This window comes from Xiphophorus maculatus, chromosome 6 (genome assembly GCF_002775205.1).
Source record: "Xiphophorus maculatus strain JP 163 A chromosome 6, X_maculatus-5.0-male, whole genome shotgun sequence".
Classification (NCBI taxonomy): domain Eukaryota; kingdom Metazoa; phylum Chordata; class Actinopteri; order Cyprinodontiformes; family Poeciliidae; genus Xiphophorus; species Xiphophorus maculatus.
This window is the reverse complement of record NC_036448.1, coordinates 6,572,990-6,596,283: the sequence shown is the minus strand read 5'-3', so window position 1 is coordinate 6,596,283 and position 23,294 is coordinate 6,572,990. Positions and strand designations below refer to the sequence as shown.

Genomic DNA, 23,294 nt, shown 5'->3' with positions numbered 1-23,294 from the left:
GATGTAGCGCTGTATGTGGGAATATGACATGCTCGTTTCAGTGTCTTAAGCAAACGCAGTCGCAAAATCCAAGTGAGACGTCACAGTTGCCATGTCTACAATTTAAATACAGTTAATGTAAAGAGAAATGCATGTATTTCAGCAGTTTATGCTTTGTTATTCTCACTGCTTAGCAACTGAGGTTTATATTCAAATTATTGGAACTGACATCAGAGTGTGACACCGTAACATCAGTGTGTGAGACTGTGACGTCACAGAGACACTGTGACATCACAAAGACACTGTGACATCACAGAGGCACTGTGACGTCACAAAGACACTGTGACATCACAGAAATACTATGACATCACAAAGACACTGTGACATCACAAAGACACTGTGACATCACAAAGACACTGTGACATCACAGAGGCACTGTGAGATCACAGAGACACTGTGACATCACAGAGACACTGTGACATCGCAGTGTCGCATTCTCATGTCAGTGTGACAGTGTGACATCAGACATTACATTAGAGTGAGACACTGTGACATCACAGTGCCTCCTGTAAAGTCTTGGTTTCCCTCAGAATGCTGTGCAGCAAGGAACAAAAAGTGAAATATCTCACTTTTGAATGGATGTGATCAAAACATTTTTTATCTTTAACCTAAAATGCTAAACACATCACTTTTGATGAGTACATTCCTGAGACTTTGACATGTTCCACAAACTCTTTGTATCAAATCTTCTGCCCGTCGTCTGGCCTGTAGCAACACACCTGTATTAAAGAGTCCAAGATGGCCACACAAAGCAGCATTTTTAAGCAATGGAAGATCTTTTCCATTGCTACACTGTGTTCGATCAGTGACCAGCACTGCAGTTCTTCTGTGAGAACGAAACAAGTAACACAGATAGACCTTTTTTCATTTTCTTATCGATTTATTTCATACATTTCAAAATATGTGATTCTATGACAACTTTTATGTTTGATTGACCAAAATGCAAAAATTCACCTATCAAACAGAACCATTCAGAAACTCAAAGACTCGTATCCAGACACACTTGTAAACTAGAGTCCAGCGCACATCAGATCATTTAATACGTAGGCACGGTTCCAGACAGTTCAAACAAATCTCAAGACGAGCCTCTTGGTGAGAGTGTATTTGGGCTCTGGCATCTGCCTACTAGGTATCAAACAATGGTTGTTGACCTTCCTGTTCACACGCGTTAAGACGGTGAGTATGTCATCTCTGTTCGGGCTGTGAAGAAAACAAGAAAAAGAAAACAAATAAAAAAATGATGCAACCTGATTTGTCCAAACTTAGCAACACAACACCAGAACACAGTAAAGAAGACCAGGGTTGCTCCAAACCAGGAAGACTGGAAACATTTTAAGGTTGATTTTTCTGGACTGGATTATGGCTGGCTTCCTGCTTTCTTTGTGCTAACTGGCTAAAATGTTACAAGGGGTCACCAGCTATGTTCAGGGTCAGCAAACGGCAGGACGGGTTCTGGCCGCCATTTTGCAAATTAATGCATAGCTTAAAACCTGTTATTTTACTTCGTCCCTGACATCTACTACTTTTCTCTAAGACATATGTTTTTATGTGTAAACTAATGGCTGACTTACAGACTGGTAGGTCACTAACAAACCGTTTCCAGGGGCCTACTTAAGGAGTGTTAGAAAACGATTTTTTAAGAGACGAAAAGAGATTGAACAGAAAATATTAACCAATACATACCAACATGTATTCATGCTAAAATTAGTTTGTTTGTTTGGTGTTTGTCATATTTACATAAATTTTAGACTCACCTGTGGCTTTAAGTGTTGTACATACATATATACTGTATTTTTATATATATATGTACTGTATACACTATATACCGCCATTGTTGGATTTTAAGCAACTTAAGCCAGGTTGAAACAAATTTTATTGTTTGTTTTTTATGGAGTAGTCTGTGGAAAAATTAAGAAAAAAGATATATATATATACAGTATATACAGTATATATATATATATATATATATATATATATATATATATATTTTTTTTTTTTTTTTCTTAATTCTACTTTTTACAGACTACTCCATAAAAAACAAACAATAAAATCACAACAAATGACAAATTCATCCTGGCTTAAGTTGCTTAAAATCCAACAATGGTCGTAACACTCAAAAATCATACCCGGCCTTTGTGTGACCTGGAGCGAATACTTTGCCACAAAAAAAAAAAAACGTCTCACCTTTTAGCTGCATTTTCCAGCTCCTTGCAGAGTACCTGGATGTATATGGAGCCATTTTCTGTGTGCCGATAAGCTCTGCTGTAAGGAACTGTGGCCATGCCAATCAAAATGTCTCCATCCTTAGAAGGACAAGTCGCGTCCGAGTAGACAGAATTGGATGGCGTCTCTTTGGACGGCTCATCCTGGTTTGTCTTTTGAGGCACCTCTTGCTGACATGCCTGAATGAAGAAGAGCTTGGGCTTCCCAAACAAGGAGGAAACGTTCTTGAACGGCTCGAATATTTGTTCCAGTGTCACTTCCTTTTCATCGGTGCCAATGATGCTGCCTATTTCTCCGTGGGATAGCACACACACCACCTTACAGAGGATAAGAAAGAAGAGGGGGATGGGGGATGACTCCAAGGTGTATCATCTCCTAGTTTGACTTGGATTTAGATCAATTTAGCTTAAACGGCAACAACTAATCAAATAAACCTAGTGGATTTGAGATGGTAACATCCAGCTAACAAATCAGCAGCAATTGTGTGATCCTAGCAAGTCAAAATGGACCAAAAATATCTCAGGAATGTAATCTTGTTTAATACAAGGAATTAAAGCTGCAGTATGCAAATTTTATTTAAAAATAAAGAAGTTTTCTTTCTTGACTTTTTTTTTTTTTTTACATAATTGTTGAAACTGCCACTATGTCATTACAGTATGGTATGAGTCAGATAATCTGTGAAAAAATTGAACTCCTCAACCGTCTCAGTGCTGACTAGAAACAACCAATCCAAGTGAGCCAAGACCCTCCCCTTAGCTCTGATTGGTTGTTTTTGGTCTGCATGTTTCTTCAGGCAACAATAGTGGCTTAGGGAGGAGATGTAGGAAACCAACCTTTTCACAGATTATCAGTCTTGCAACGACATGGTGACAGTTTTAACAAATATGTACAAAACATTTTTTAAAAAAAAATAAAAGTTACAAAATGGACATTAAAGGCAGTTCCAAAGAAGGTGGTCTAAAGTTAGCTGGTAAATGTGAGTGTATGTGATTTACACTAGTTAAAATACATAAATAGAAAACTTTTTTTAAAAATCCCTTACCAAGGCATCCTCTTTAGAAAAGTCCCTCTCGCTCAGCTTCTTGAGCGTCTCTGTAATCTTGTCGGCTGTCAGGTCTTTGTGTATGTCCGGAACAAAGCCGAAGTGTTTGAACAGTTTGCTTAGATTTTCTGCGTCACATAGAAGACAAATCCAAATCAAAGCACATTTAGATTCACGACTGCAACAGGCCATTAAATGCAACTTAACATAAATAGGTGAATCAGGACCGAAAGTTATTTAAAAACTAGAAAAACCTACCGTTGTCCTTGTTGCTTCCAAGACGTTTTTTGTATTTAGAGCCCATGAAGTCCTCGTTGCTGATGATCACACACAAGCCTCGAGGATTCTGTGTCAGACTGTAGAACTCGTCTATCTGCAGGACACAAGCACAGAGCCAGCTGAGACAAAGGCCTGAAATGAACGAACAAATGGCAGAAGAAGCAACTCGGATTGTCAAAAAGTCAATTACGTCTTCGGATGGCGCCGTCGCCTGTTGTGCACTACGATTGTTAACGCCTCCTTCTGGACCTGAAAGACAAACAGACATAAATTGTATTCATTTATTTTAAATACAGCAGCATAAACATATCTTTGTACTTTGGTCTTTCGCATACAAGCACTCTGTTTTCCTGGACAGTTCCTTTAAGCTAAGTTTTAGTAGCTTAAATCAATGTTTAGTTTAGTTATTAGAATGGCTTTCACAAAATGATGCGTTTCCAAAGTAATGAAGGTTTTCCTGCTTTTTGCACCAAATTGTCTACGCCAATATTGTGATTAAGTATAGCTGGATTTGTTCAATTTCTTCAATGCCACGTAGGAAGTCCTAATTTGGCAATATGTTCCGGATTTGTTTTTACCCGTTACACTAAAAGTCTTCCTTGGATTGGGTCATCAAGTCACACGTGCTATCTCTGTCTTTGGCTCTCCTACGTGAGTTGAGTGACAGAGAATCAAAAAGTCAGAAGAACATGAAGAGAAATTTATTCCTTCTAAAATGATCAAATTGCCAATTAGCCTCTTACTTTGGTTAACTGTTTTTTTCCCATCCGCAAAGTACAATACGTTTGAATTTCAAGGGTGGCGCTTCTGGAAGGTTTCTCAAACAGCGCAGTGGAGCCTGCTTTAGAGGGCATTGAGGTTGTTCATCAGCAATTCGGATGCATTCAGAGTCAAGTTGGGAATCTCTTGAACCCTAAAGCCCTGGTGGCAGAAGAGAACTGTTACTTTACAGTAATGTAAAGAGAAATGCATGTATTTCAGCAGTTTATGCTTTGTTATTCTCACTGCTTAGCAACTGAGGTTTATATTCAAATTATTGGAACTGTGACATCAGAGTGTGACACCGTGACATCAGTGTGTGAGACTGTGATGTCACAGAGACACTGTGACATCACAAAGACACTGTGACATCACAGAGACACTGTGACATCACAAAGACACTGTGACATCACAGAGACACTGTGACGTCACAGAGACACTGTGACATCACAGAGACACTGTGACATCACAGAGACACTGTGACATCACAGAGACACTGTGACATCACAAAGACACTGTGACGTCACAGAGACACTGTGACATCACAGTGTCGCACTCTGATGTCAGTTTCGCACTCTCGTCACAGTGTGACACTGTGACATCAGACATTACATTAGAGTGTGACACTGTGACATCACAGTGCCTCCTATAAAGTCTTGGTTTCCCTCAGAATGCTGTGCAGCAAGGAACAAAAAGTGAAATCTCTCACTTTTGAATGGATGTGATCAAAACATTTTTTATCTTTAACCTAAAATGCTAAACACATCACTTTTGATGAGTACATTCCTGAGACTTTGACATGTTCCACAAACTCTTTGTATCAAATCTTCTGCCCGTCGTCTGGCCTGTAGCAACACACCTGTATTAAAGAGTCCAAGATGGCCACACAAAGCAGCATTTTTAAGCAATGGAAGATCTTTTCCATTGCTACACTGTGTTCGATCAGTGACCAGCACTGCAGTTCTTCTGTGAGAACGAAACAAGTAACACAGATAGACCTTTTTTCATTTTCTTATCGATTTATTTCATACATTTCAAAATATGTGATTCTATGACAACTTTTATGTTTGATTGACCAAAATGCAAAAATTCACCTATCAAACAGAACCATTCAGAAACTCAAAGACTCGTATCCAGACACACTTGTAAACTAGAGTCCAGCGCACATCAGATCATTTAATACGTAGGCACGGTTCCAGACAGTTCAAACAAATCTCAAGACGAGCCTCTTGGTGAGAGTGTATTTGGGCTCTGGCATCTGCCTACTAGGTATCAAACAATGGTTGTTGACCTTCCTGTTCACACGCGTTAAGACGGTGAGTATGTCATCTCTGTTCGGGCTGTGAAGAAAACAAGAAAAAGAAAACAAATAAAAAAATGATGCAACCTGATTTGTCCAAACTTAGCAACACAACACCAGAACACAGTAAAGAAGACCAGGGTTGCTCCAAACCAGGAAGACTGGAAACATTTTAAGGTTGATTTTTCTGGACTGGATTATGGCTGGCTTCCTGCTTTCTTTGTGCTAACTGGCTAAAATGTTACAAGGGGTCACCAGCTATGTTCAGGGTCAGCAAACGGCAGGTCGGGTTCTGGCCGCCATTTTGCAAATTATTGCATAGCTTAAAACCTGTTATTTTACTTCGTCCCTGACATCTACTACTTTTCTCTAAGACATATGTTTTTATGTGTAAACTAATGGCTGACTTACAGACTGGTAGGTCACTAACAAACCGTTTCCAGGGGCCTACTTAAGGAGTGTTAGAAAACGATTTTTTAAGAGACGAAAAGAGATTGAACAGAAAATATTAACCAATACATACCAACATGTATTCATGCTAAAATTAGTTTGTTTGTTTGGTGTTTGTCATATTTACATAAATTTTAGACTCACCTGTGGCTTTAAGTGTTGTACATACATATATACTGTATTTTTATATATATATGTACTGTATACACTATATACCGCCATTGTTGGATTTTAAGCAACTTAAGCCAGGTTGAAACAAATTTTATTGTTTGTTTTTTATGGAGTAGTCTGTGGAAAAATTAAGAAAAAAGATATATATATATACAGTATATACAGTATATATATATATATATATATATATATATATATATATATATATTTTTTTTTTTTTTTTCTTAATTCTACTTTTTACAGACTACTCCATAAAAAACAAACAATAAAATCACAACAAATGACAAATTCATCCTGGCTTAAGTTGCTTAAAATCCAACAATGGTCGTAACACTCAAAAATCATACCCGGCCTTTGTGTGACCTGGAGCGAATACTTTGCCACAAAAAAAAAAAAACGTCTCACCTTTTAGCTGCATTTTCCAGCTCCTTGCAGAGTACCTGGATGTATATGGAGCCATTTTCTGTGTGCCGATAAGCTCTGCTGTAAGGAACTGTGGCCATGCCAATCAAAATGTCTCCATCCTTAGAAGGACAAGTCGCGTCCGAGTAGACAGAATTGGATGGCGTCTCTTTGGACGGCTCATCCTGGTTTGTCTTTTGAGGCACCTCTTGCTGACATGCCTGAATGAAGAAGAGCTTGGGCTTCCCAAACAAGGAGGAAACGTTCTTGAACGGCTCGAATATTTGTTCCAGTGTCACTTCCTTTTCATCGGTGCCAATGATGCTGCCTATTTCTCCGTGGGATAGCACACACACCACCTTACAGAGGATAAGAAAGAAGAGGGGGATGGGGGATGACTCCAAGGTGTATCATCTCCTAGTTTGACTTGGATTTAGATCAATTTAGCTTAAACGGCAACAACTAATCAAATAAACCTAGTGGATTTGAGATGGTAACATCCAGCTAACAAATCAGCAGCAATTGTGTGATCCTAGCAAGTCAAAATGGACCAAAAATATCTCAGGAATGTAATCTTGTTTAATACAAGGAATTAAAGCTGCAGTATGCAAATTTTATTTAAAAATAAAGAAGTTTTCTTTCTTGACTTTTTTTTTTTTTTACATAATTGTTGAAACTGCCACTATGTCATTACAGTATGGTAGGAGTCAGATAATCTGTGAAAAAATTGAACTCCTCAACCGTCTCAGTGCTGACTAGAAACAACCAATCCAAGTGAGCCAAGACCCTCCCCTTAGCTCTGATTGGTTGTTTTTGGTCTGCATGTTTCTTCAGGCAACAATAGTGGCTTAGGGAGGAGATGTAGGAAACCAACCTTTTCACAGATTATCAGTCTTGCAACGACATGGTGACAGTTTTAACAAATATGTACAAAACATTTTTTAAAAAAAAATAAAAGTTACAAAATGGACATTAAAGGCAGTTCCAAAGAAGGTGGTCTAAAGTTAGCTGGTAAATGTGAGTGTATGTGATTTACACTAGTTAAAATACATAAATAGAAAACTTTTTTTAAAAATCCCTTACCAAGGCATCCTCTTTAGAAAAGTCCCTCTCGCTCAGCTTCTTGAGCGTCTCTGTAATCTTGTCGGCTGTCAGGTCTTTGTGTATGTCCGGAACAAAGCCGAAGTGTTTGAACAGTTTGCTTAGATTTTCTGCGTCACATAGAAGACAAATCCAAATCAAAGCACATTTAGATTCACGACTGCAACAGGCCATTAAATGCAACTTAACATAAATAGGTGAATCAGGACCGAAAGTTATTTAAAAACTAGAAAAACCTACCGTTGTCCTTGTTGCTTCCAAGACGTTTTTTGTATTTAGAGCCCATGAAGTCCTCGTTGCTGATGATCACACACAAGCCTCGAGGATTCTGTGTCAGACTGTAGAACTCGTCTATCTGCAGGACACAAGCACAGAGCCAGCTGAGACAAAGGCCTGAAATGAACGAACAAATGGCAGAAGAAGCAACTCGGATTGTCAAAAAGTCAATTACGTCTTCGGATGGCGCCGTCGCCTGTTGTGCACTACGATTGTTAACGCCTCCTTCTGGACCTGAAAGACAAACAGACATAAATTGTATTCATTTATTTTAAATACAGCAGCATAAACATATCTTTGTACTTTGGTCTTTCGCATACAAGCACTCTGTTTTCCTGGACAGTTCCTTTAAGCTAAGTTTTAGTAGCTTAAATCAATGTTTAGTTTAGTTATTAGAATGGCTTTCACAAAATGATGCGTTTCCAAAGTAATGAAGGTTTTCCTGCTTTTTGCACCAAATTGTCTACGCCAATATTGTGATTAAGTATAGCTGGATATGTTCAATTTCTTCAATGCCACAATTTCTTCAATGAAAACGTTGGAAGACTGTCTGTATGCCAGAGCTAAACGTTCCCCGGGGTCAAGGGGAGAAGGATGCATTGGTCGCGTTAGCGAAGGGTCCAAATGACAGAATAAGGGATTATATTTCCAATTTTGCTGTGATAAATAACTCTGACAGGCTTGGACCTTCTGAAGCTCTTGGTTTCATCTGTTGCCACCTTGTTTCTTTTCCTCCTTTTGGCAAAACAGATCAAAATGTAGCTGTAGGTTTTTCAATCGATTTCTTAGGTAACTTTTGATAACTTTTAGATTCTGAATCAGCTTTACTTACCAAAGCTCTTTAAATGAATTCATACCTTTGCATTGATAAGTAGTCTGTACTACTAATCTACAGACTGTAGATTTAGCTTATGTTTGGTCTCTTTTTAATCTTAATAAACAGTACCTAGATGTCAGCTGATTCATAATATATTTGATTTTTATCATTAAACTACTATTATTCTTATCATAATCTTTAAATGAGATGTTCATTTGTTTTTTTTTTATAAATAATCCAGAAAAAAACTGTTAATATCCCCAGATTTCTCTTAAAATGAACATCTTACTGCACAGAAAGAGCGTATTTTCAGTATTTTCAGATTGTTTTTGAAAACCACTCGGAGCGATTTAACATTAAAGCTAACAAAAGCTAACAATCTTCATCACAAAACTTGTGTCACAGTGCTCATGTTTACCTGCGGGAGGGAGCCTGTCTTTGTACCTTTTGACAATTTCTGCCAGCGGTTTATTCCCAATGTCGATCATGAGCTCGTGGAGTTTATCCACGTTGCTTTTAGAGATCACACCTGCCTTCTCCATTTCAGCAAACACGTTTAAAGCCGTCTGTAATATTCAGAGAGAGGAAGGTTTTTTGTTTTCTTTTACTTAAGGTTTTCATAAATTTTAAGAAAACTACAAAGCCCGTCACGACAGAACATTTAGCTGGATAATAAATCACCTTAGACGTTATTGCGATAAAAAATATTGTTGCTTTGAGACCGTTTTCAAGTGTATAAATAGTGCAAGGACACTTTCTATAAGGCCAGGCGGCTTTCAATTCTAATGACCATTTAACACTAGAGCTTTACATTTTAAATATCCAAAACGACAAAGCAAAACATTAAATATAATGAACTGGGAAGTCTCTGTAAACAAAACAAAGTTCTTTAAAACAAGACTCAAAAAAGGGCTGGTTGAGACCGACTGAAGACTTTAGTCATCCAGTTTTTGGTACAAAGAGAGAGAGAATAGAGACAAACCATAAATCATGCGATTCAAAATGATGGGAGCTCAAATTAATTTATCATCTGATTAATCGAATACCTGATTTATTGCGACAGGCCAACATACTGCTGAAGGACAAAGTAGTGATTCGAGGTAATTATTTGCTATTCTGAATGACGAGCGTGGCAAGCTGACGTTCAAAGTGTGTGGGTGTGTTCTCACGCTGCTCATGTCCAGGTGTCGTTTGGCGATCTGACCGTTGACCAGAAACTTCAACGTCTCCACCTTGTCGTCGGTCAAATCCTCGTGTATTTTATACAGCATCAACCTTGGGGTGAGAGCATACAAGTTCAAATAAAACAAGTCGAAACTTATTCAGTTCTGTTCTAATGTCTAGAATTCGATTTCAGTATTTTCTTTGTGTCCGCTTTTCTTTCCCTTCTTTCTTGTGTCCTTCATTTTGTAGTTTTTTTCTTGACTTTAGTTCCCTCCATCCTCCCGTTATGTCCTCCTTTACTGTGCCTTTCCCATCTGTCTTGAATTTCCTTTCTTTGTGTCCGTTTTCTTCCTTCCTTGTGTAATTTTGCTGTTTTTCATAAGACTTATACTTCTTTTGTTGTCGTTGCACGACAATAAAATTGGCAACAAAATGTTGTCGCATGGCCACAGAAATATCACAGGTGTGCCTATAAATATAGAAATAAATATACGACTAACACTTTATTGCTAAAAATATATGACTTAGCATCTTCAGACAGTCTCAGTGTTATTCCTCCCTTCCTTCGTTTTGCTCTTCCTCATATCCTTATTCCTTCATTCTAGTTTCTCCTTTTCTGGTTTCTTTCTCGTTCTTTCTCGTGTCATTTCTCCCTTTCCACCCTTTCTTGTGCCCTGTTTTTCTTTCAATCGTTCTGTCATTTTTCCTTCTACTTCCATTTCCCCTTCGTGTCTTTTCAAGACTTCATATTTAGCTTGTGTCAAAAGTACAAATATCTGCCACGGATGCAAGGCAAACATTAGTGTTTTCACATTTAGAATCAACGTAAAGGCCTGAGAACGTGGAAAAGTTCATTGTGGATGTGTGGGAAACCCTGAACCTCATATTCAAAGTAGCAAGCCAAGTACGACTTGATCAACACTGCTACATCAGTGCTCTTGTTACCTGTATTCAGGCAGGTAAGCAGGAGAGGCGTCCGTTTCCTCCCTTTCTCTGCCGTCGCTCTGAAGCAGGTTGAGGAGATCTACTCGGCGGGTGGTGCTGAACAGCTCGGCGAGGAATGCACTGTTCAAGAAACCTTTCTCCTCCAGTTTCACGAACAAGTCCCTTGCACACTTGATCTGCGGGATGAAGAGCGAGAAAAGAAAAACACACAAATAGATGCTGAGGAGAGAAACTTCAGACACACTTGAGAACTAAAAACATGTGCCGCTGACCTCCTCAAGTTGCTTTCTGTTGATGACGTCGCTGCACAGGAAGCACAGCTCGGCCACCTCTCCAGCGTCCAGGTCCTCGTCAATCCGGGACAGCAGCAGCCTGTCCATTGTCCTGTCCTTAAAGCTAGAGCCGCTGGGGGATAAAGATTACAACAACAAAAAAAAATAACATAATCAGAGAATATCTGTAAAAAGGTCCCAACAGGATATGTTTCTTTCTTTTCCATCAGAGTGATAAACTCCAGAAAGTGAGAACTCTACTGACTCCCCTCTTCTGTGATGAAGTAAGTTTGGATTTTCGTTTTTTTTTGTTCTGACTTGAACTAAATCGTTGGTATGCTCCTAGAGAAATTACATGGAAATACAGCACAGTGAAACTGGGAAGAAAAAAACAGGAGTACTTCCGCATTGAAACAAATGACTCATAATAGACAGAGGCTGTTATGGATTTTTGATTATTTTGGTGCTACTGTTAGTGTGTCTGTAAGTAAAAGTCATAGTTCATGACTGATCAAAAAGTAATTTGTTAATTTAAATCAATAAAACATTTTTTGTTTTACATTAATGTTACACATACAACAATCCAGCTTACGTCGTAATGTCATCACTGAAACAAATAGACTTTAAATTGTTCTTACTAAAAAAAGAAACTATTTCAACGACCGAAAACGTTTTCACACCGCGCTGGGTATCATTGCCTCTCATTACCTACATTTTTTAAAAAAACTTTGTCACCCCAGGAGAGCTACGGTGGCCGAAGTTTGAAACCAACGAAGTCTAATATACTCACGGAAGCCGACGGCTGACAAGGCTGTCAAGTAAAAGCGTCAAAAAGAAGAAAAGTCTCTTCAGAAGTTGATAACTTGGTGGGGGGATTTCTACCCGAAACAAAAACACGAAGTACCAAACTGGGTGGCGGTCATTAAAGCAGCTCCTCGCTGAGTGAAGCGGGTTTGTTTCACTTTCAGAGGAAGTGAGCGTAATGAGCAGACCGAGCAGAACGTCATTATCGTTCAACTCTGCGATTCCTGCCGCGCTTTCTTCAAATTACGTGACGTTTTCTTTCTTTCTTTTCTCTCTCTTTGATTTATTTTTATTTTTTCTTTTTTTTTTTTTTTTTTAGAAAATTAGTCTACGACAACTTAGTTTAGAGTGCTTGGTAAGCGTTCTTAATATTCACCGAAACACTCCGGGCTTTTAATGATGAAGGTACGCTCTGCGTTTCCTGTTTTTGCGTTGCGAATCCAGAGGGTCAGAAGACGTAGAAACGTCCAGAAAGTACGTCAAGGTCGCCGCCATGTTGTGAGTGGCATTTGCTTGGGATGTAAGGGGGGGAACTTATTTAGTTCATGCTGTCTGAAGTAAAAACAAAAATAGTATTAACATTTTTTTGATACCGGAATGGTCTTATTGCGATTATCAAGGTGGCATCATAGATATAGGAAAATAGTTCCAACATTTTCTTATCAATAAAGAGTGTAATATCTGAGGCACATCTTACGTAGAAACTTTTTTTAATGGTTAAAAACGTTTCCAGGGGCTACATCTTGTGAAAATAAAATCAGAAATGAGGAAAAAAGAGAAAAGGCAGAACCCAATCTATAATTTATTGCTATATTAAAACGACAAATATTTCAATTTATACAAACTGAAATCAACACAATTCATTACTAATGAATAGCTAGATTAAATATTTCTTTAGTGTTGTTTTGCAGAAATCCTTAAATATAAAGAGAAGAAAGTGTCTCAACACTGAGAATATTTAGAATCTAATTCCAAAGGTGACGAACAACATAAAAATAATTTTAGTGTGATTAAAGTTTTGGACTGGGATTAATAGTGTCCCAGTCAGAGTCTTGTCTTGAATCTCAGGGAGATTCTGTGAAGAGACGCAAAGACTAGGGTGACAGAAAAGAAGCATTTCGAAGTGAAAGACTTGGAGCTCATCACCAAAGACAGAATTTCATAATGCCGGTGGTAACATCCAAATGCCCAACCAACCTTTAACAGTTCTCTTTAAAACAAATCAGTTCATTTAGATCCCTTAGATGACCAGGTCTGCGATTTTGAAGTTTCCCTTCTTACCTTAAATTCTACGTTAAATATGCAACATGGCGTGAATAAATAAGGTAAACTAATTAAAAATTACAATGAAGTACATAGAAGCATTGACAGGCAGCGAGCAAGAAAATAATGTTCTTGGGTGTGGGCGATGTTCCTGCTGAAGTGCGTCAGGGTGAGGCGGTTTTCAGGCTAGACCTCGGGGAATGGTAGGTGGAATAAGGAGGGAAGTATTCTCGAGCAAACTGGAAGATGTTGTCCGGTTTCACAATCAGCAAGTCCTGTAGGAAGTCGGACAGGAGTTCTCGGAGCTCCGGGTGCTCCCTCAGGTATGAATTGTGTTCTGCCTTCAGAAAGTCCTGCCACAGTGGGAAACAGGGATGCGATTAATACTGTTCTGTTCTTCGGGAAGGTTTGTGATTACCTCGACCGACTTTAAATAAATAAGCATCCGATAATAAGTTTTTGTGTTGTAAAAACATCACTGGTTACCTTGTTATCCAAATACAGAGAGTACAACTGCATGTCTTCCTGCCAGACCAGCGGGACCTTCATACGCCCTGACACAGAGAGAAAACAAACCTCTGTCAACACTGCTCCTCTCTGCATGGGATATTTTAGGGTCATTTTGTGTCCATGCATCACATTTTTGTCCCATTCTACTTCGTTTCTGCACAGGTAAAACAAAGTATTGTGTACCCAGGCAGTGAAAAAGTTATTTATATTGAAGTTTTTTGATGATCTGAAACATTTAAGTATGACCTAAAATAGAAAAACAGAAGAAAGCTGTGGGAAGAAAAGGTGGGTTTTTTGGGGGGGTTTTGCCAAAAATGACTTTTGGCAAAAAATGACTTAGGCCATTATTTTATTTTTTATATATTCACAGAATATGTTAAAAATGTTCACATATTCTTCTATGGAAAAATATGTGAATAGGCACATTTTTTGCAAATAACTTGAAGTTCATAGAAAAATCTGCAAATCCACAAATATAGAATCGCAAATGAGCAGGAGTACACTGTATTATGAGATAATCATAAATAGAATGAAAAGTGACATGATTTACCTGTGTATTATTAAGAAGTTTTTTTTACACCTTGTTTCTGTTGATTGTGGTTCTGATACCAGCATAGAACATCTGGAATCTGATAAAACTGAGAAATAACGACAAACTAAAATAACTGAGAGGGCTCTTGTTGAAAGATCTTTTATTCAGAATCACATAACCAAATTTCCTTTGAGAAGACTTGGAAAATTATTTTCTCTTATCATTTGACAAAGCATGCGTGAAAACATCCTGTGACGAACGGCTCAGTAGCTCATTAAAGTAATGGAAGAGGTCGAGTAGGAAACCAGCAAAACTACAACAAGGTGTCAAAACTTGAATTATTTACCTCTGTCTTTCTTTGAAAGCTCCCGTATAACCTTCATTGTGACTGGAGATCCCACCTGTTTTCTGCTGGCCAAGTAACTAATAAAAAAAAAAAACACATTTCAAGTAAACTAAAACCTCAATTAGATCATTTTCCAAAATGATTTTTAACAGTAGTTTTCACATGCGCAACCTATTTGTTGCAAATCAAATTTCAACTACTTGTCCTAATCACGAACATGAACTCACCCGTTATTGAGGAAGTAGCTGTGCCACGTGGAATGGTCGCCGTCAGCGGAACAAACCATCCTCTCAAGCCCAAATACCTCGACGGTCTCACCGTGCACCTGTATTTTCTTCGCGGCCAGCTCACGCTGATTGCGCGCCAAAACATCACAGTTTACCCCAACATGCTAACGTTCTCCTGGCGCACGCTCACAGCTGCAGTTACTTACAAAAGTGGTCTGAGTTATATGTAAACTTCGGTCCAAGATGATGAAGACCATGTTCTTTGGAACCTTCTTCCTCAGAGCCATGAGACGCATCAATAGCATGCTGGATCCCTCGGTGACCAGGCCGCGCAGGACAGACATGGGATAAGACACGCACTCCTCCTCGGTCACGTCCTTCGCTCACATTCATTCACACGCACACCAAGAAAAAAATACAGCCAAAGGTAATCTGACAACCGACGGCATGCTATTGTCTGCCAGGTGTCAACGCAAAGACGGGTTGACGCTAAAAATGTTTTCAAAACTATTCATAACACTTGGCATTTCTTCTGCCTTACAAAACAGAAGAAATGGTTTGAAAATTATGGTTTTAACATGACAAAATGTGCAAAGGCTTGACTGTATGAATAGTTTTCCAAAGGCACTGAAAACATAAGACGCGACATTGTTCATTTTTACCTCTCCCATGGCGGTGATTTTGTTGATGACCATCTGTTCGTCACGTTGCGCCATGTGCCACTTCTTCTCCACATTGTAACTGTCGAGCTTAATAAGTTTTTAGAGAGGATAAGCAAACTGTTAAAACAGTAAACTTTGCTATAAACAATTAGGTTATTTCTTAAAAGTAGGCACATTTAAGTTAAGCGGCTGCTTAAGTCCTCCACATCACCAGGGGGCTCCCAAGAGCAAAAAGCAAGCGTGATTTAAAAAAAAAAGAACATTAAATAATGTAAACTAAATGCTATCACACATGGAAAAGCAACAGGCTAACAGGTTATTTGTGTTGGTACACACATCATAGGCTAATTTCTTCCACTGTTTTGGGAAATATAACATATGTTTGTCTGCTGATGTTAGTTTTAAATATTTAAAATGATGTGGTACATTTAAATACCACCTTGGATTTCAAAATTCAAATATCTTTTACAATAACACCAGTACCATGAAAGTTAATTACAAACAGCGCTAATAATTGATACACAGGCTGACATATGAATGATGGAGCGTCTGTTGTTGAACTGTTTGTTTGGTTTGTGGGGGGACCCAAATGAAAATCTGCACAGGGCCCCAAAGAGGATTGGGTCGTCCCTGAAAGGAGGTGATGTTTAAAGGGCTCACCTTGACATACTCATGGTAGTCTTCCTCCAGGACCTCCAGGTCAACGGTTAGGTAAGCTTAAAAGTCAATAGTAGAAGAGAAGACATACAGTGATATGCAACATAACGCACCCGGAACCATCAGTGATCACCTGATGGATAACTGATCTCACCGGTCACCGATGTTCCACAGGGAGAGCCGTCGATAGCTCCGTGGCTCCGAGCATGCAGAATCACGCAGGGCTCCAGGGCTCTGTGTGTTAACTCCACAGACATACTGAACTCCCCCAGGACTCCGCCACAGTCCGACATCACCAGCAGAGACTCTGAAAACACGCACTTCTGCAGCTCCTCGGGCTCTGGCGGAACAGACAAGCCACCGCTGACACCACCAAACACCTCTGGTGATGTTTTCCCAACCCGCGTTTGCTGTTTTTGACACAGAACTGGACGTTTGAATGTCAAACTTACCTATGGAGGTCAAGAAATTGACAGCCTCTTCTGAAGCTTTGAACTCTTCTTCAGGTTTGGACACTCCGGAAACAGCCTCGTCTGGAACTTTGAACTCTTCAGCGGCAGCTTCCTCTGAAGCTTTTGACTCGTCCTCATGTTTGGACTCTTCAGCGGCAGCTTCCTCTGAAGCTTTTGACTCGTCCTCATGTTTGGACTCTTCAGCGGCAGCTTCCTCTGAAGCTTTTGACTCTTCCTCATGTTTGGACTCTTCAGCGGCAGCTTCCTCTGAAGCTTTTGACTCTTCCTCATGTTTGGACTCTTCAGCGACAGCTTCCTCTGAAGCTTTTGACTCTTCCTCATGTTTGGACTCTTCGGCGACAGCTTCCTCTGAAGCTTTTGACTCTTCCTCATGTTTGGACTCTTCGGCGGCAGCTTCCTCTGAAGCTTTTGACTCTTCCTCATGTTTGGACTCTTCGGCGGCAGCCTCCAACTCTTCCTCAGGTTGCGACTCTGTAGCGACTGCAGGAACATCGTCCTCCTCCATTATTGACGCAGCTTTATTTGGTCGCTTTTTCTCCCTCCAGCAGTTTTACAAACTCCTCACGAACAACGGTTGAGTTGCGTCGTCCTCTCTGCTCGGAGACAAATTTGGGTTGTCATGGTAACGACGCCGTTTGTCAGCGCGCAGCCGCAGTAGAACCCGGATATACAGTCTTGAGTAATCGAGTTTTTCATGTATTAGGTCAATTAAAGGACAAGAAAACATTTTTTTTGCCCGTTTGTTTTTGATTAAACATTAATAAAGCATCTAGATATATATTTTTTTATTCTAAAGAAAAAAATATATATCTAGATGCTAAAAAATTATTATTGCTAATTAAAATGGGTTAAGAAAAGCAAGGAACTGGTGTAAAAATAACGGTGAGACACCAGGAGAGCTTTAAAAAACCACTTCTGTTACAAAATGAGAGTAAATGAATATGATATGTGACAAAAAATTGTGTTGGGCAGGGTAAATCCATCTAATAAAATTAACTTTGTGATATGAATTCTGTAACTATGCTGTTGCAATCTAATACATCTAACAAACTGCAGTGCAGGATTTGACCATTTGCTGGTACCAAAATCCATGCAAAACCAAAGGAGGTTTGGAGAGCCATTAGTTGATCAAAGTCCAGACAAACCGTCCATTTGGCCACAACTGGACATTTCTCAGCTTTTCTTTTTCCCTCTCTTGTATTTTAAAGGTTAAACAGTCTGACTTCGGTCTGCTTTCCGTGTGGTCCCATTGCTCCTGACAGAACTTGTATAAGTCTGGTTTGTACCTGCACAGGTGAGCCTTCCTACAGCCAAATATTTGTAAATTAATAAAAATGAATGGAAATCAAAAGCTTTTCTAAATTGGTTACGTTTCTTTTAAATTTGAAGACGGTAGTAAAAGTTGTTTCTGTTATTGCTTGAAAAAAATATTTAGGCACTTGAGCAACACTGGGTTTATTATTGGGATTTCATGTTATGTAACTTAAATCTACACATGTGGGCTTATAACACACAGTCACAACATTGTGAATATGTTAAAATTGAAAATTAAGCTATTTAGTGACTCTGCTGGGTGCCAGAATTTGATATATAGAGCAGTTGTATATTTGGCATGTGTATTTATATGTGTTTAATAAAGGAGACAGCAGAAAAAATAAAAGCAGACTGGCCACACAAAAGCAAAGGAAAACAAAAGTTGAGACTTAAAATTAGATTGGAAAATACAGTATGCTAAGGAAATTACACACACTATACATTTTTCAGATGTATAGTGAAAAATATATCAATATACATGCATTTAGATAAAGAATCTTCTTAAAGCCACACTCTTCTGCAGGCACTGTTGGACTTCAAGGGCAACGTGGCGACAGAACAAGTTTCTTCCTCAGAGTGAACTTCACTTCAGGCGCCTGCTTTACCAGACCAACACCGATGGAGCCCTCCTTCTGGCCCACCATGTCATTTACTCGATGCAGGATGGAAGTAAAGTCTTCACCACTGAAATTAGGAGAAAAACAAAGAGGGCAATGGTTATACTGTTAGAAGTACAAAACGGAAAACATTTTACATGAGATCTAGCAGACATAATGAGTTACCTAGGGCAGTGCAACTCCAGCTGCTCACACACCGACTGGATAAACCAGCTTCCATCTACTACGTGTCTAAACGATGCGTAGCCTTCAACAGTGGAAACGGCAACGAGAAAATCTGCTTCCTCAGGAATGGATGTTGCACTATCCTCCTCCACATCGTTCGGCAACACCCCTCGTTGTGCTGCAAACACCTTGTCGAGTTGGCAGGCCTGAATCAGGAACACTTTGGGTTTGCCAGTGAGGGCTGGCAGCTTAGTGGCCACAAAATGTTTTTTAATTTCTTTAATGACAAGAGGCTGTGAGTCGACCCCATAAACTTGACTCAATGACCCGTGGGTCAGAATGCAGCAGACGAAGGCGTCGCCGTGCCTAACCGGCTGCTGGGGAGCAGAGAGGCAGTCGTCGCACCATTCCTGAACACCCAGCTCCAGTAGCTGGAGTTGCCTCTCCTCATGAAGAGGAGAGGCAACTACCTTCAGTGTCTGTTCCATCTGGTCCCTGGTTTGGTCTTTACTCATCAACACCTTGAAGCCCAGCCAGCTGAACACCTTCGCTAGTCTCTCTGTGGGAATTTTTTTTTTTAAAGAGAGGAATTAAAATTGGCCAAACATTTTGAAAAACAAACTGAAAAGAAGACATACCGGCATCTTTGTCTGTCCCCCTTCTCTGTTTGAGGCTGTGGAAATTCTCATTGTTTATGATCAGGCAGAGACCAACAGGCTCGCTTTTGAGTTCATAAACCTCGTCCTAAAACAAGAGACAATGTGACGCATTCAAACTCAATTCATAGCAAAAAAAAAAAAAGAAAAAAGTTCTATTCAAAATTTCTATACTATTCTGAGTTTGCAAACCTCTTTAATGTATCCAGGTACATTCCAGAAAACTTGAATATCGTGAAAAAGTTCAAAATTGGAAGTTGACGACATCACACACAAAACACATCAACTGCCTCGTTTCCATTGAAGAGCACAGGATGTATTGGTGCAGTTTAGTACAGTATCTTATGGTCCGGCATATTCAGGACAGTTTCAATTAAGGCTGAACAATATATCAGCAATATTGGTACTGCCTGATTAAAGTAAAGGAAATGACAAATGATAAAACTAAAAAAAATCCAAAAAAAATCAGCATGGCTAACCTAGCTTAAAATTCAAGGATCATGTCATGACCTTCACTTTTTTTTAAACAAATTTACCAAATTAAATGAACTTTTTGGTGATATTGTAGTTTAGTTGAAGTACCTGCATGTTCATAAAGCAATAGTTCCAGTTAGTTGTTGTAGCAAGCTGCATTATTCTACTTTCTTAAAAATATTGGGAAATCAAGCTTGTTTTCTTGTAATAACTATTTAAAAACCCCATTATCTTGAGAATCAAAGCTTGAATTATGAAGATAAGGAGTTAATTCATTTCAACCCACAGATCATGTCAGCAATGCTTCCCGTTTTTTCAAGTTGTACAACATCCTTTATAGACCAATTTATTGCAACTGCTCATCATCCCTGAATCTAACAACTGAAACGAACAAAAATGCAATAATTGGTCATTTGTGCCATAGTTAATAAAATAAAATAAAAATAGGAGAAAATAACCTCAATTTAAAATGTTTCAAATTATCCAAACTAAGAAAGCGATACAAGCAAATTTAATATGTCATACTTTTAAAATCTTGTGTAGACAAGAGGACTTCCAGACTTAAGAAGTGTAACAATATTTTAATATAAATTATTCTTGAGTTACCTGAATGAATGAATGCAGATAAACCTCTTATCTTTAATAAGTCCAGGGTAAAACTAGCCCGCTTAGTCACAGCATTCTGCCGTTTCCGCACAAGGAACTCACCTTTTTCAGCCTTTTAGCTTCAGGCACCATGTCTGCTAAAAGTGAAAGCAAAACCATACGAATTAAATCTCTTTCCTCAACCTCTATAACAGTATAAATATGCAACACAAGCATTTTTATTACCACTGCAAGGTGAGGTAGCTTGGACCGGCTTGAGTAAAACGTCATGGAGCTTCATGCTCTTCAGGTCAGGAAAGGTTTCAACAATGTCGTCGGTTTGCAGTAGCTCCAGAAAGTTTTGGCAGGTTTCTTCTCCTTTATTCATGATCTTGTCCACAAGCTCTATAACGTGGCCCGCCACATGCTCTTTGTTGATGCTCTTGAGATTGGTGTACTCCCTCGAAGTTACCAGCTTATTCTCCTGAACTTTGTTGAGGATAAATGGATAGTCAATACAAAAAACGTCGATGAGTTTTGTTTTATTACGCTTCAGGGTCTCCGTGGCGGTCTTCTTGGCGGACATTACTGCGACAATTACACGCGCTGGCGCTCAAGGATGCGAAACGCGAACCGTCTGAACCCCGAATATCTTAATGTCGTTGCTTTGTTTTATGTCCTTTGAAGCAGGATTTCTCAAAGAAAGCAAGTAGTAAGAGGTTAGAAGGTCAACAACGACTTACGAGCCAGAAGCAGTCAGCCGAACTTCTACTTTGACACGACTTGGACGGTCCAAAAATGGGCTCAAGTCTAAAAGCTATAAAGATGAACTTGTCAAGGAAGTGAAACTCCCGCCACGGATAAGTAGAAAGAAGTCCTTTCTTACTTTACTAGTAGAGTATCTTTAACCAAAGTGTGGCGTTTGCTGCCCCCTCATGGTAAAAGACTATGCAAAACTATGCAATGGCATTTTCTCGAGAGGAAACAGGAGGCTGTCATTTTCACATGTAATTAAAGTAACACTGGTAAGCTTTAAAAAAAAGAAAAGAAAGTAAGTTTTAATAAAAGAAAAACTCTCATAGTGCTTTGTCTTCCGGTTCTTCTAGATGTTACTTTTGCATAGTCCATTATAAGCACATTCATAAATCATTTACACACTATTTAGTTTAATACAATTACAATAAAACTGAACTGCACATTTTCAGTGGAGTTTAATTGTTTCATTTGTGAGTCTCATGCCTCTATCTGTTCCTGGTCACTTTGCACCTGTCACCTGAACTCATGAGCAGAAGGTTTTCCTTTGACTACACTAACTTCTTCTAAGGAAGTCTCTTACGTCCATATTTCTCAGACATGCCACCTGGCTGCGCCTAATAACAAAACACATGTACACCGATCACAGATTCAAATGTTAATATAAATGAAAGCTGTGATATTAAAATACATCCAGCTTACACGACCCTGGCCTAAGATAGAGGCGGCGGCTACAAAATAAGCAAGAAATGTCAGAGCTAATCACTGGAGTTCGTGAGAGATCTGCAAGGAAATGGGCTGCAGTTTCTTTCTAGGCCTTAGTGCTCAATAGAGATCTGAGATATTGAATATTCTGGTATGAATGCATACCAAATAAATACTGGGACAGTATCGCCAAAACTGATACATATTATTTAAGTAAATTATCCTAAAGGACAAACTTCTGGCCTTAGTTTTTGATTTCTTTTCCTCTTTTCAATTATTTTGTTAAAACTTTGGACAGACGTTTTAACAAAATAGATCAATTTATGTGCATTGTTCATCTAAATAATAATGATCCTTTTTGAATAATCTAAAGAAACATCTTTTACAGTACAGTGGAGGAATGACAACACAAAAACTAAATAAAATTTCAAGATGAAATCTAAAACTAAGCATCTTACCAGGCTGAATCGTGATCTGCATCCGTTTTATTCCCCAACACTGAATTCGGACGCCTTCTGAAAAACGCAGGCACCAAACGCCGTAGTTTCAACTTCCCATCAACATTTCACGTGTCGAGCTCGATAGGTTAAGGCCAACACTTTCCATCTAGTGAAGGTATTAGCCCATTAAGTATTAGAATAAAATAGAAAAATGTCCAACCAAAGTGTAGTCTTTGCTGCCATCTCGTGGTTAAAAAAAGGAAAGCAATGAAATAAGAGTTTTAGCTTAAGAGTTTTGTACCATCCACGTGTGGTAAGTCTATGGTAGGATTAAAGCAACACATAACACCGTGTACCAACATTTTTACTGTTTGGGAACATAATATAAACGTCAGCAATCAGCAAGTTTTAACTTCCCGTAGCAGCGCTGAACGTCATTTGACCTTTTTGTTTTTGACGTTTTGTGACCGCTTTGCTGAAGTGGAAACCAACTGAATGTCCCAGATTTGGACATTCAGTTGGTTTCCACTTTTTACTGCACTTTCCCAAAAATGTTTCCTTCAGCGACCTTTTAACTATGCCTCCTACACTTTTTTTTTACTCCAACTTAAAAAAAAGACAATGGTCTCTGAACTTAAATGTGTGATGTAAAGAGAAAATAGACCCACAATCTGGTGAATCAACATAAATGATCTATAAACCTTTAAACTACAAAACTACAGAGCAGCACAGTTTGAATTGTTTTATTAGGATCCAAATAGTGCTGACGATGGTGTTGAGTGGAGTTTTACCTCGAACTCTTTTAGAGGAATACAATAAAAACAATCCTGAAATGTTTTCAATATTAGGAACTTCAGCTTAGTTTGCTTAA

At 38.9% G+C, this 23,294-nt stretch overlaps 4 protein-coding genes across 6 annotated transcripts; all 4 read right to left on the bottom strand.

The window, feature by feature from the left end:
* Window positions 1–672: 672 nt before the first annotated feature.
* LOC111608841 (caspase-8-like) lies at window positions 673–4,189 on the bottom strand (the record flags this gene model as incomplete). Its single annotated transcript, XM_023335218.1, has 6 exons — window positions 673–1,239; window positions 2,224–2,579; window positions 3,305–3,432; window positions 3,563–3,677; window positions 3,774–3,832; window positions 4,162–4,189. Coding segments are annotated over 6 exons (822 nt in total), but the record flags the coding sequence as incomplete, so codon positions are not given.
* Window positions 4,164–12,289, bottom strand: LOC102236921 (caspase-8-like). 2 transcript variants are annotated; one of them, XR_002752947.1, is made up of 11 exons: window positions 12,031–12,289; window positions 11,241–11,373; window positions 10,969–11,144; window positions 10,029–10,134; window positions 9,278–9,425; window positions 8,218–8,276; window positions 8,007–8,121; window positions 7,749–7,876; window positions 6,669–7,024; window positions 5,202–5,682; window positions 4,164–4,504 (listed from the first exon to the last, which is right to left on the bottom strand). XR_002752947.1 is itself a non-coding variant. In XM_023336012.1 (10 exons), the coding sequence occupies exons 2-10, from the start codon at window positions 11,346–11,348 to the stop codon at window positions 5,547–5,549; spliced, it is 1,332 nt and encodes a 443-aa protein (XP_023191780.1). In that variant the 5' UTR covers window positions 11,349–11,373; window positions 12,031–12,289; the 3' UTR covers window positions 4,951–5,546. The 2 variants fall into 2 exon arrangements, 1 of the variants encoding a protein (XP_023191780.1); XM_023336012.1 differs by lacking the exon at window positions 4,164–4,504 and having other exon boundaries at window positions 4,951–5,682.
* Window positions 12,290–12,781: 492 nt separating this feature from the next.
* On the bottom strand, window positions 12,782–17,396 carry catip (ciliogenesis associated TTC17 interacting protein). The gene is made up of 9 exons (XM_005804599.2): window positions 16,694–17,396; window positions 16,396–16,581; window positions 16,245–16,300; window positions 15,585–15,671; window positions 15,129–15,299; window positions 14,923–15,047; window positions 14,696–14,772; window positions 13,794–13,861; window positions 12,782–13,660 (listed from the first exon to the last, which is right to left on the bottom strand). The coding sequence occupies exons 1-9, from the start codon at window positions 17,217–17,219 to the stop codon at window positions 13,472–13,474; spliced, it is 1,485 nt and encodes a 494-aa protein (XP_005804656.1). The 5' UTR covers window positions 17,220–17,396; the 3' UTR covers window positions 12,782–13,471.
* Window positions 17,397–18,153: 757 nt separating this feature from the next.
* LOC102237443 (caspase-8-like) lies at window positions 18,154–21,405 on the bottom strand. Of its 2 annotated transcripts, none has more exons than XM_005804600.2 (5): window positions 20,772–21,405; window positions 20,649–20,683; window positions 19,449–19,554; window positions 18,811–19,369; window positions 18,154–18,712 (listed from the first exon to the last, which is right to left on the bottom strand). In XM_005804600.2, the coding sequence occupies exons 1-5, from the start codon at window positions 21,109–21,111 to the stop codon at window positions 18,565–18,567; spliced, it is 1,188 nt and encodes a 395-aa protein (XP_005804657.1). In that variant the 5' UTR covers window positions 21,112–21,405; the 3' UTR covers window positions 18,154–18,564. The 2 variants fall into 2 exon arrangements, with proteins under 2 accessions (XP_005804657.1, XP_023190692.1); XM_023334924.1 differs by having other exon boundaries at window positions 20,649–20,680.
* Between the last annotated feature and the right edge of the window lie 1,889 nt (window positions 21,406–23,294).